Raw genomic sequence first — 12,119 nt, forward strand, 5'->3', positions numbered from 1 at the left:
TTTCTAGCTATAAAGACATTTAGAGCAGAATAAAAAATAAATGAATTTGAAATATTTGGCTACCAAGTAACTAAACAAACCTTGGTGAAAATACAAAGCAAGGCTTAGTCTTTAGCTTACTATATAACTGGTAAATTCCTTTATGCAAGATGTTTGTATTACATATAAATCTTTCTCTGTTAAAATAAGATGATTAAATTTCTGTTGAGCAATAGAAGAAGTGAACTATATTTCTTGTTCATAGGAAGCTTAGTTTTGTCTCAGACTCCATCTAGAAGTAAACTACTTTTGGTGTCACATGAAAAAACTGTACACAGAAAAATATGTTATTTGCACATCCTTTTTTGAGTTTTATTTTACTAAAAAGTAGAATTCACACGGGCCAAAAACCAAAAACAAAAAAAAGTAAATGAACAAAAAACATGCAAAATAGTTTTGTGCACACCTCTAACATGCTACATTCCACTTCTGAAATCTTACCCGCCCCCACTCCCAGGGAAAGAAAACACACACAAAAAATAGGAAAGGTATCTTAGGTTGAAAAGTTAACATTATAAAAGCTAGATTCCTAACACAAACACTGCAGAACAAGTCACTCCTTTACAAAAAGTTAACGTTTATCAGTGTTAAATTAATGTCATATAAAGCAGTCAAGAACTATAGATTCAGTGTGCGCCTTACCATGAACTATTAGAAGTTATGTTTGGTGTTGTAGGACACCCATGATATTAACTTGAACTACACGGTCTTAATCCTGACACTACGCCAGACTCACAGAAAATAGGTGAACCACACTCAACACTACCTCCTTTTTCTGCTATCTTTAAGGCTTGTTTGTTTTGTTTGTTTGTTTTTGGTGGTGGTTGTGTTTGGTTTTTGGTTTTGTTTTGCAGTGCTGAGCATCAAACCCAGGGCCTGGCACATGCTAGCAAAGTACTCTATCACCGGGCTATATCCCTCAACCCTTAAAAACATCTTATTGCTTGTTTGCTTATTTTTTGGTAAATAAGAGTCTCAGGATCCTGAGCTCTGAAATGTGGGAGAAATTTTTCAATAGAAGACTAAGGTGAAACTGTCCTTTAAGATATTTCCATTTTTCCCTTTTTTCTTTTTTTCCCCTAGTACTGGGGATTGAATCCAGGAGCACTCTATCACTGAGCTAAATCCCCAACCCTTTAATTTTTTATTTTAATACAGGGTTAGCCTTAAACTTATGATTCTCCTGCCTCAGCTTCCCAGGTAGCTGGGATTACAGGCATGTACCACCACACCTGGTTGATCACACATTTTTTAATGAACACTTGCATAAAACCTTTAAAAAGAGATTTTAGAAACTCTAAAATGTTTTTCTTTCCTCCAGAACAGTTGCTAATCACTTAGTAGATGATTTTTTGGACAAAAACCCTGCTTAGAGCCTTTCTATGTAGTCAGCAAGCTTCTTGTCCCTGTATATTTGAACTTTCCAAGAATAACAGAATGCTCCAAGGTACTTGTTTGCGTCTCCTGAAAAATTTCCAGGCTGTTCCAGCAAAATTTACTCTCTTGGTGCTTTGTGTTTACTTTCTTTACTGCATCAAAAGAAAAAAAAGTGCCCTCTGGTAGGAGCACATTTATGTTCCTCCCTGATGGTGCCAGGAAGGGCCAATGGCCTCACACTTGGACAAAGTATGGGCTTCCGCTAGGGACATGGCCAGCTGCTTCATTGTCCCTCAGGGAGAAGAGACACACTCTGGTAGAACGGCAGTCCCCTGGAAGTTCTCAGCAGAAAAAAAGTCCTAATGTATTTCTGTAAAACATTTCAAACGTGCAAAGAGAAAATTCAACACAAGAGTGAGGAGACATTAGCAGAGAATAGGAAAAGTGCCTAAATATTGTGCTCCAATCCAAAACATCCATGCAAACTGCTTGCTTCAATGCCATATTCTCTGAACATCTTAATAGTGTTTCCTAAAAAGGAAAGAGAGCATTTGGTCTCCAACCTCAGAAACAAAGCTTCTCATTTTATTGCCAAACAGCTTTAAGTAATGATTACTTAACTCAAACTATCACCTATATTGCAAAGAAATTAAAGGCTCAAGTCTATTCCAATAAATACTTAAATAACTGCTAGATCAATACACCTTATACATTCTGAAAATATTGGCCAAAACAGCAAAACATCCTTCTTTTCCTTCCAGCCGTCAAGATGACTGTACATAATCAGTGTGCTGCATTTAAAGGAATATATGAATGAAAAGGATGGTGCAGACCTGAAGATCCTGCCAGCTCATGCGTTCTTACTGAGGTTGGCAGAAAGTAAGGTTCCTCTTCCCCACCCACAGTTTGGGCGTGTTAGCCTATTCTGCCATCCTGTGTCAGACACTGTCTTTTCTTTCCACAGACCATGGAGCCTGTTTGGGGGGTAGGGGGTGCTGAGGAAAACATTATAAGTGAGCAGTTGCAGGTAGGGAGTGAAATACATGCAGAGGACACTCATGCTTAGGAATCTCTTAAAGCAAAACAAGGGTCAAACGCAACCCAGAATCTTTTAAACTCTCCTCTCATACACTACAAAGCTAAACTGGAAAAACCCAATTCCACTTCTCCTTCACAATTCAAAAAGCCTTCCAGGGACACGGGATATTTCAAACTGAAAGAGGGGAGCTGAAGGGCCCATCCTCCCTTGGCTGTTAGCAACATGAACCAGAGCTCTTCCTGGAGCCTTGTCAACCGCCCAGTGGCTCCCAGAAGACACCTCTTCCGACATCTGGGCTCCTTTTAGACATTTCAAGTTTGTTCACGGCCTGAAGTCTGATGTGCAGAGGTAGCTCCATGACGCTAGTAATGGAATAACACTTCCTTTTTTGGCGAGGAAAGCCCAATTGGTCTTAGCTAACAAGCTCTCAGTTATGGCTCTAAAAATACCCTGCAGCAAGCACTGTTTGGCACTTTGTTTTGTTTGCCAGAGGAGCTCTACAGAACACAGAATGCTTCGGATTCTCCATGACTGCTCTGAGCTCTGTCCCTGCTCCGATGACAGCAGGGAGGTGTATCACTTTGGGAAAGCTGCTTTTCATTTTTCACTTTTGAGTTCTTGGAATCCTGTCTTAAACGTTTGAAGTGCAATTCCAGTCTTGGATTAATTACTAGCTTGGTTTAGAATCTTCATTTGGCTTCTAGTCTGAACTATGCAAATACACGATATGTGTACAGAAGAAAAGACTAAAATTATACTTCAAAAGAGCTCAATTGCTTCCTCTCTTCCCCCTTTTCCCCCCAAAAGAAATATCAGCCTCCTTGAATCCTTCGTTGCCAGCAGCAGGAGCAGCCTGAGGCCTCGTCTGCACCAGACGCCCTTGGCTCCCTACACATTGATGGCATGTGCGTGCTTCTTGCACAGGGGCTTGTCCTTCTTGGAGTAGAACGGCTGCCCTTCCAGATTCACATGGCAGACCTGGGACAGAGAACAGACCAATGTGAGATGGGGCCTTGCAGCCAACATGGTGGAGGGGGCAGGAACAGATTTCAGTCACCCCTTTAAGAAAGCAATGTCATATGCAGCTGGGGGAACAAGCTGTTGCCTGTTTCTTCCCACTATGAATTCTTAATTACTGAAGCAGAGTACATAAGACGAACTATATAAAAATGAAGACTTCCAAAGAAGAACATGGAATAAAACTTAAATTAGATTAATTAAACTTAATGTAATATAGAATATATGTGTTGAAGATGTCCAATTTATGCTATCCAAAGTGTATAAGGAAACAATACAATTTTGAACTGCATGTGAGTTCAAAAGTTGATACCCACAGAGAGGAGCAACATCTAAGCAAATACTATTAGTAAACTAACAAACACATCAGAAAAGATTACCCTCATCAATAAAAAAATATAAACTTCCTGAGATACCACTGGACACCTAGTAATGTAGCAAAATAAGTAAGACAAAAAACTTCCATGACTTTTCATCCTTAACCTTTCATGACATTAGCCAAAAATTGGGGTGGGAGTAGGAGGAGTAATCAATGAAAAATCAGCAATATCAAAAGGGAATAGACCTTAAAGATTGCTAGGGACATATAAATCAGCTTGATGTTCTACAGGGGGTGTAGCAACATTGAATAAGAGCCAGAAGATGTGCCTACCCTGTAACCCAGTAATGCCACCCTGGAGAATTTAATATTGCAGAAACAACTGCACAGAATAAGAAAGCAGTGTATGCTCAATTAGAAACCTAAAACTATTAAATTTTCTCTTAATAGGGAGACGATTAAACAAATGTTTATGGTCTATTTTTCCAATGGAATGTCACCATGAAAAAAAGATAAATCAAATAAGGAAGGGTGTATGTAGAGAAAAATACCAGGAAAAAATATGTACTCCCATGATGACAATATATGAATTGAGTTTGAGACTGGAGACATTCTAGAAGGAAGGGAACTAATTGATCTTTGTTGAGGCTGTCATGGGTGAAGCAGGATGCTAAACTCTGTATGTACTTGATCTCATTTAATTGTCACCCAAACTTCTTGGGTGAGGTACCCCTTTCCCCCATTTCACAATTGAAAAATGGGCTCAGAGAGCAGAAATGTCTTGCTTAAGTCAGAGACCTAGTCAACTGGAGAGCTGGGAATCATGCCCAGGGCTGTAAGGACCCAGTTTCTGGCTAATTTTCCCCACACCCCATAGCAGAGAGGGGCTATGTTTACTTGGAATTGTTCTGAGCTTGCAGATTTTCCCTCTAAGTTTGTTGGATTACCAATATGTAGCCTGCCCCCAGGAGGATAATATGTCAGCATTGACTAAGAGGTCACATTGACTGGGATGTTCCAGGATGTTCTAAGGATGGCCCCAGCCTTAGAGAAGACTCTGAGCATCCCTACTGGGGAGAACAGTTGAGGGCCACATCTAGGACTCTGGCATTAGAACTGCAGGGGTCTCTGTATACAGATGGGGATAGAGAGAGAAATCATGCAAACCCCACACATAAGGATACAGAAATCATCCTTCTGAGCTGAGCTTGAGTCAGTGAGTATCTCTTCATTCCAGGAGAGGTGGAGAGGAAAGGGGCACAATGATATCCTCACTGGGGAGATTATACCTGGGGTTGTATATGGCTGCCAATGGGCCATGGAAACCAATAAGCTGAAAAAATATCTGATAACGTCACTAGTCAATGCAGCAATGATGGGTGTAACCAGGTACTATGGTTTGGATGTGGTTTGTTTCCTAAAGATTCATATGTTGGAAGCTTGGCCTTTGGTGTGAAGATATTAAGAGGTGAGACCTTTAAGAGGTAGAATCTTATGGAAGGTTTTTAGATCAGTTTGGGGCTTGCCCTTGAAAGGGATTAAAATATTCCTCTTAGGACCTTAGTTTTTACAAGACAACCTCACCAGAGCTGAGACAATGCCAGTACTCTGCCCTTGAATCTCAAAAGTCATGAGCTAAATAAACCTCCATACTTTATAAAGTTGGTCTGCCTTGGGTATTGGTTATAGTAATGCAAAGTTGACTAATAAACCAGGTTCTTATGAATGCCTCAAGTTGCTGGTGAAAACTTGTAAACAAGACCAAGAAGGTGAACATACAAGGTCTAACTCATGATAATGGGTTTCAGGGGAGATATAAAGGCAGCTCTAGAGTGAGTTGATACCTCACAGCTCTGGCTGTTCTGGGACAATGCTGGTTGTTTGTGAGAGTTTCAGGATGAATCAGGTGAGAGGGTTGGGGGACTGAAGACTGAGGAACAAAGAGAAACACAGTCTCACAGGTGGCTGATGAATAAAATGGGTCTCAGGGCTAGAACACAAATAGTGAGTTGTGCTCAGTGTCTTCTTGGTGCAAGGTGACATCATGGTGGAGGAGGCCATCAGACTGCCCAGAGCAAGGAGAGAGCAGGGAGGGTCCAACCCCAAGGCTCAGAGTCAGCTGGCATCAGATCTCACTGTGGAGGAGTAGTGGCCATGGACAGGGCTGATCATAGTCCCAGCAGAGTGAAGACAGTGAAATAGACCATTTGTGGCAGCTTCAAGATTACCTCCAAAAGTTACACCACTTCCTACATCCTCCTGATATCCACATCAGTGGGAAGGGACTAGAAACCAACTAGACTTAGAAGAAAAGAGGGACTAGTAAGAATGTTTCCTCACTAAGATAGGACCAAATCCCTTCCTTTGGAACTCAAGGGCCAAAGCCAAACTGGAGCTTAATCTCACCCTGACCCACCTTCTTAGCTCCCAGATTTCATTTCATATGCTTTGGATTTTAGAGATTATTGTCTTGTTCTGTACTTTAATTGCTTGTGTGTGTTAGCTTCATTCTCCATTTCAAGATTCTAGATTATATAAAGGTGAAGACTTGCTCTGGGATATTCTTGTATTCTTCAAACTCAGGGAATGTTTGGTCAACTGAATTTGTCTGAATGTGGTATCCTGAGATCTAAGAAAACAACACATCAATGGAAGAACTAGTCTGGATCTTCTTTCTTAATAGTTTCTTTTTAAGCTATAGGAAAATACATGTTCATTAAAAGTCCTTTGAGAATGTAATGTGATAGAAAGAAGACTACCCCCTAATCTAGGTTAGGGTTTGGCTCAGTGGTAAAGCACCTACCTAGCATGCACAAAGCCCTCTGTTTGATCGCCAGCACAGGATCAAAAACAAAACAAAACAAAACAAAATAACAACAACAACAAAAACCCCTGCAAGTTTTCTGATCAAAAGATTTCCTTCCAAAGATCTAAACCATGTTCCTCTTTGCAACATCTCAAGGGGGCAGTGAGTGACACACAGGGCTAGTTTACAGGAAGGCCTAACAATCTCCTTGCTTATTCTTTAAAGGATGGATCTACTGAATTTCTTTGATCAAATCCACTGGACAGACTCATAGGTCTCTCACATCTGACTAGGCTTAATTCTCTACAACTCATTTATAACACCAGCCTGAAACACCTCAAGCCTTGTATCTTCTTCTGGTTTCTAGGACCTGTGCTATTGTGGCTTGAGGGAGCTGACCCTTGCTCACCTTGCCATGGTTCCCTTTCCATGCAACACAGCCCTCTCATCATTCTGCCTTTGGATAAGAGGCCTTCTGTGCCACTGTCTTCCTGAAATTTCTCCAAGTCTTTTGGATCCTTCTAAAAGTTAGGTAGCCAAACTTGCAAGCAGTGTCTCAGGATCATACAAGTCATGGGTTGAAAGTAAGGGTCAGAGAGTCCTGTTCTATGTCTAGGCTGAACCATAGCTCTGCAGGAGACAACCCATTGTCCTTTTTAGAAAGGGAAGCCCTGAGGTATTTAGAGGACCTTAAAAGACAACTGAAGAATCTATTCAAAGAGCTGTAAAATGAGAGTGTTAAAGAGTTGAATTGTGTCCCTCAGAATTCATATGTTGAACTTGGGCAGAGTAGCACATGCCTGTAGTGTCAGTTACTTGGGAGCTGAGGCAGGAGAATCTTCTAAGCCCAGGAGATGGAGGCCAGGCTGGGCAACATAGGGAAACCATATATTGAACAAAATAAAACAAATTTATATGTTGAAGTCCTATTCCCAGTACCTCCAGCCTTCCCAGCACATGGATGCAGCAGCAACCTTATTTGGAAATAGTCTTTGTGGACACAATTCAAATGTAAATTGAGGTCATACTGAAATAGGCCCTTAGTCCAATATGATCTGTGTCTTTATAAGAAGAGGAGAACCTACAGAGTCAGATACATATATATGTAAAGATTCAGACACAGCCTTGGGGGCAGAGAGTAGCTGCAAACCAAGAAATGCAATAATTGTGGCAACCACCAGAAGCTAGGAGAGAGGGCGTGGCCGCCTCTCTGCACTTTGATTTTGGACTTCTGGCCTCCTGGACTGTGAGAGAATACATTTCTGTTGTTTAAGTCATTGGTTTATTATGGCAGCTCTGACAAAGTAATACACAGGGCGAATACAATTCATCCCACAAATAGTAGAGGTCTTGAAGTGAAAAATAGGAGCTTATGGCAGTAAAATTCATGACTAGGATTGTCCTGTATCACAAGAGATTATCTTGTGATATCTCAAGGAGGCAGTGAGTGACACACAGGGCTAGTTTACAGGAAGGCCTAACAATCTCCATGTTTATTCTTCAGAGGACAAGATCTATTGAATGTCTTTGATCAAATACACTGAGCAGTCTCATAGTTCTCTTATAGCTCTAAGAGATTATTCAAGTTTAAACTGCATGGATATTTCATACATTCCCAAGATCTACCTTAAAGAACTCTGGTTTTGTTTTTTATTTATGGTAGCACATTCTTTTCTCAAATAAAGTTAGTTCAATTATAAATTGATATTATAGGGCTTTGTAAGGGATGATTATTTCCTATCTCCATCTTCAGGGTCTAAGCATTTGTAGGCTCAGCATCATGTTCCCACCTCAAACCAAAGCCCTTTAAAGGAAAATGTCAGTCTCACAGTAAAATGACCCAGCTGTTCGGCAGAAATAAATCATACACTGTTAATAGTTAATCTAAGGCTTATCTACAGGCCGCTGTATATCAAGAACAGGACCACTTAGGAAAATAAAATGATAACTCAGTCCTGCTTTCTAAAGGTTCTATTAAGAGAAACCTTATCTCAGCTTTCCATAGGACTAGTCAATAAGCTCCAATCTGGTGTTCATGGTGAAAATTTCAGGGAAAACACTCAAATCACTTCATCATAACTGAAGCAACATATAAGCTTAAGAAGCCATCTGTCCCCTTAAGTTCAAGCCTCATTTGCTGGCCCCTCACTGATGGAAAGAACATTACTGGTGGGACAAGCTTCTGGTTTCCAAATCCCAGGGCACTCTGTTGCTCTTTGTGAAGTGGAAAGTAACAAAGCCACACTGGTTTGTAAATAATCAATAGTAATAAAACTTTGTTCAACCATGGCATATCAAGGCATTACGGTATCTGCCAACTTTTAAAAATAATCAAAACAGGGCTGGAGCCATAGCTCAGTGGCAGAGCACTTGCCTAGCATGTGTGAGGCACTGTGTTCAATCCTCAGTACCATATTAAAAAAAAATAAATAAAATAAAGGCATGCTGTCCATCTGTAACTATAAAGAAAAATTTTAAAAAATAATCAAAACATCAGAATGCTGGAGTTGCAAGGGAGATTGGTGGTTGGTCATCCAGCCTTCGTGTACTCCTTTCTGATAGTCAGGACCCCAGATCACTGGAACCTGGGGCTAAATACGTACCGCACAAATGAAGCAGGTGTCATGCCAGGTATGCCCCAGGGCTTCAATAAACTTGTCACCAGCTTCCACGGGGAAATCACAACCATGACACTTGGTGCTGAACAGGTTGACATAGTCTGAAATGAAAGGCAGAGTGAGGACCAGGAACCCAGGAAGGCAGGAAGGAGCAATCTGGCCACATCTGCAGAAGGTGAGGAAAACTCCCAAATCAGTGGGTTGGGGAAAGTGGGTGAAACCTAATTGGTAGCTTGTCATATCACATAAAATATTAGTTTCTTGATTGATTTCTTTTTCCTTTTCCAGTAATTTGCATTGATGTTGTGGAGACTCAGGCTTATTCACTATCTTATGCTGGATTGATCTGCAAACACTTTTGGGAATTGTCATCAACTTTTTGCTGGGTGATTGTCTCTTCTGCCTCTGTCACCTCTGATAGGCCAAACAGATCAATCCCAATACCAGGAAGAAAAAAAAATCCACATTTCCCAACAGTTATTTACAGATTTTTTAAGTTATAGAATGTTCTTTACTTGACCATTCTTCCATCACTGGGCATTGTATTGACAACATATTTTTACTACTATGAAAACTGTGGCTCAGTGGTAGAGCGCTTGCCTAGCATGTGTGAGGCACTGAGTTTGATCCCTGCCACCGCATTAAAAAATAAATTAATTAATTAAATAAAGGTATTGTGTCCATCTATAATTTTAAAAAAATTGAGCCAGGTGTAGTGGCACATTCCTATAATCCAAGTGGCTTGGGAGGCTAAGATAGGAGAATCACAAGTTCGAGGCCAGACTCAGCAACTTAGTGAGGCCCTAAGCAACTTAGCGAGACCCTGACTCAAATAAAAAAAAAAATTAAAAAAAAAAAAGCAAAAAGGGCTGAGGATGCAGCTCAGTAGTAAAGTGCCCCAGGGTTAAATCTCCAGAATAAATAAATAAATATTTTGAGTTGTCCACAGTTGCACCTGCAATCCCAGTGACCTCTAGGCTGAGACAAGAGGATCATAAATTTGAAGCCAGCCTTGCAGTTAGCAAATTGTGTCTCAAAATTTAATAAAAGGACTGAGATGTAGCTCAGTAATAGGGCACCCTGAGTTCAATCCCCAATATAGAAAAAAAAATTGAGCTATATTATTGAGGGGAAGCATGTTCTCCTTCCCATTCCCCTCAGAGATTATACTACTAAATATTAATTGTATAATGCTTGTAGCTTATTTGACATTTTCTTATAGATGTTCTGAGGTTTGAATGTGTTCCCCAAAGTTCATGTGTTGAAAACTGAATCCCCAATGCCATAGAATTGGGAGATAGGGCCACATAGGAGATGTTTAGGGCATAAAGGCCCTGCTTTCATGAATAGATTAATGTCATTATTGAAGGAATAGGTTCATTATGGCAGAGGTGGGTTTCTTATAAAAGTCAGTTTGGGCCAGGCACAGTGGTAATCCCAGCCACCTGAAAGGCTAAGGCAGGAAGAGCTCAAGCTGGAGACCAGCTTCAGCAATTTAGCAAAACCCTCAGCAACTTAGAAAGACCTTGTCTCAAAATAAAAAATTAAAATGATATTACTGGGGATATTACTCAGTGGTAAAACACCCCTGGGTTCAATCCACAGTACAAAAAAAAAAAAAGTCAGAGTTGAATTGTTACTGTGTTAGTTTTGTTTTTGTGGATGAGGTGAAAGCCCCTCAGAGGGATGAAGAGCCCAGCCAGAGTCCCATGACTAAGGCACCATCCATCAGGCCCTGAGTGCCTCTGCCACAGCAGTTGTCCTCCCTGGGCCTCAGGGGCAGCAGTTCTACCACACCAGTTGCAGAATTCTTCATGAGTCTTCTAGAAAAGCTTCATCCCCTTTATGGAGACTTCAACTCCTCTACCACCCAGAGTGTTACTTATCTGTCCACAGCTCTGCCACAGTTGGCTTTTTCTTGCAGTGATTTTCTGTTCATCTCTTTGTGGACAGTAGGTCTGTTCATTATCTCAGATCATGGACTAAGAGGCACTGTGTCTTTCAGGTTACAAACCTGGAGTCTGAAGAAAGCAAGCTGGGTTCAAAATCCCAGCTCTATTAAGGAATTGTTTAAGCATGAGGCAAGTCACCTAACTTCTCAGGACCTCAACTTTCTCATCTATATAATGGAAATAATTACAGTTCCAAACTCATAGGGTTGTTGAACAGATTAAATAAGATAATATGTGAAGTTTTTGGCACAAACACTAAAAATGTTGGCTCTTATTTTGGAAATCTTCATAAACGATGAAAGGAGGAAAGAGAACCATGGTTATTTGAGTGCCCACTGTATTTCTTGTTTAATTCTCATGGCAGTTTTGTGAAAAGGTAATGTTCCCCATTTAAGGATAAGGAAACAACTGGAAAGGTTCCATCACATCAGTTGTAACAAGCAGCACCTGGCCTAATGGACTCTAAAGTTTAACCTCCTTCCATGACTTTATTCTGTTTCCAACTCCTTATCTATTTGCCATTGAGCTTTGATAAATTTTACTTACCTCTTGCATATTTTTTCTAACCTCTGACTTCTCCTTTTGCTTAATTGTATTTTATCATGAAAACGCTCTTGTATAGCCCAATTCATCAGTCTTGGCTCTGATAGAATACTTAATCTCTTCAATAGTCAGAAATGTATCACCTCACCAGAGCTAAGCAAACATGGTTCTGCTCCCTTTAGAAAGTTGCCACAGGTTCAGGGTTTAGTCTATGCCCAATAACAGCTTACTAGTGTGGGGTATTGGCTGATCCATCTCCACTTGAGCCAAGCCCTGTACCCGCCTTCTGTCTTATTTCTCATCACTCCCAGTCAGTTTCCAGGTGCTCTGCTCTTTCTGTTACACTTCTGTGTCTCTATATCAAACAGGTCCCAGTTTTAGGAAACCTCGCCATGTTCTCTACCTGAAT

General features: G+C 40.6%; 1 protein-coding gene across 5 annotated transcripts in view; it reads right to left on the reverse strand.

The window, feature by feature from the left end:
- Positions 1-326: 326 nt before the first annotated feature.
- Positions 327-12,119, reverse strand: part of Ldb3 (LIM domain binding 3) — a 65,171-nt gene continuing 53,378 nt past the window's right edge. For all 5 annotated transcript variants that reach the window (XM_040271822.2, XM_005340554.4, XM_005340553.4 and 2 more), the window contains 2 exons: positions 9,201-9,316; positions 327-3,433 (listed from right to left, as the gene is read on the reverse strand). In XM_040271822.2, the coding sequence (XP_040127756.2) occupies positions 3,344-3,433; positions 9,201-9,316 (206 nt within the window). In that variant the 3' untranslated portion in view covers positions 327-3,343. The remainder of the gene's footprint in view (positions 3,434-9,200; positions 9,317-12,119) is intronic.

This window comes from Ictidomys tridecemlineatus, chromosome 1, assembly GCF_052094955.1.
Source record: "Ictidomys tridecemlineatus isolate mIctTri1 chromosome 1, mIctTri1.hap1, whole genome shotgun sequence".
Lineage (NCBI taxonomy): Eukaryota > Metazoa > Chordata > Mammalia > Rodentia > Sciuridae > Ictidomys > Ictidomys tridecemlineatus.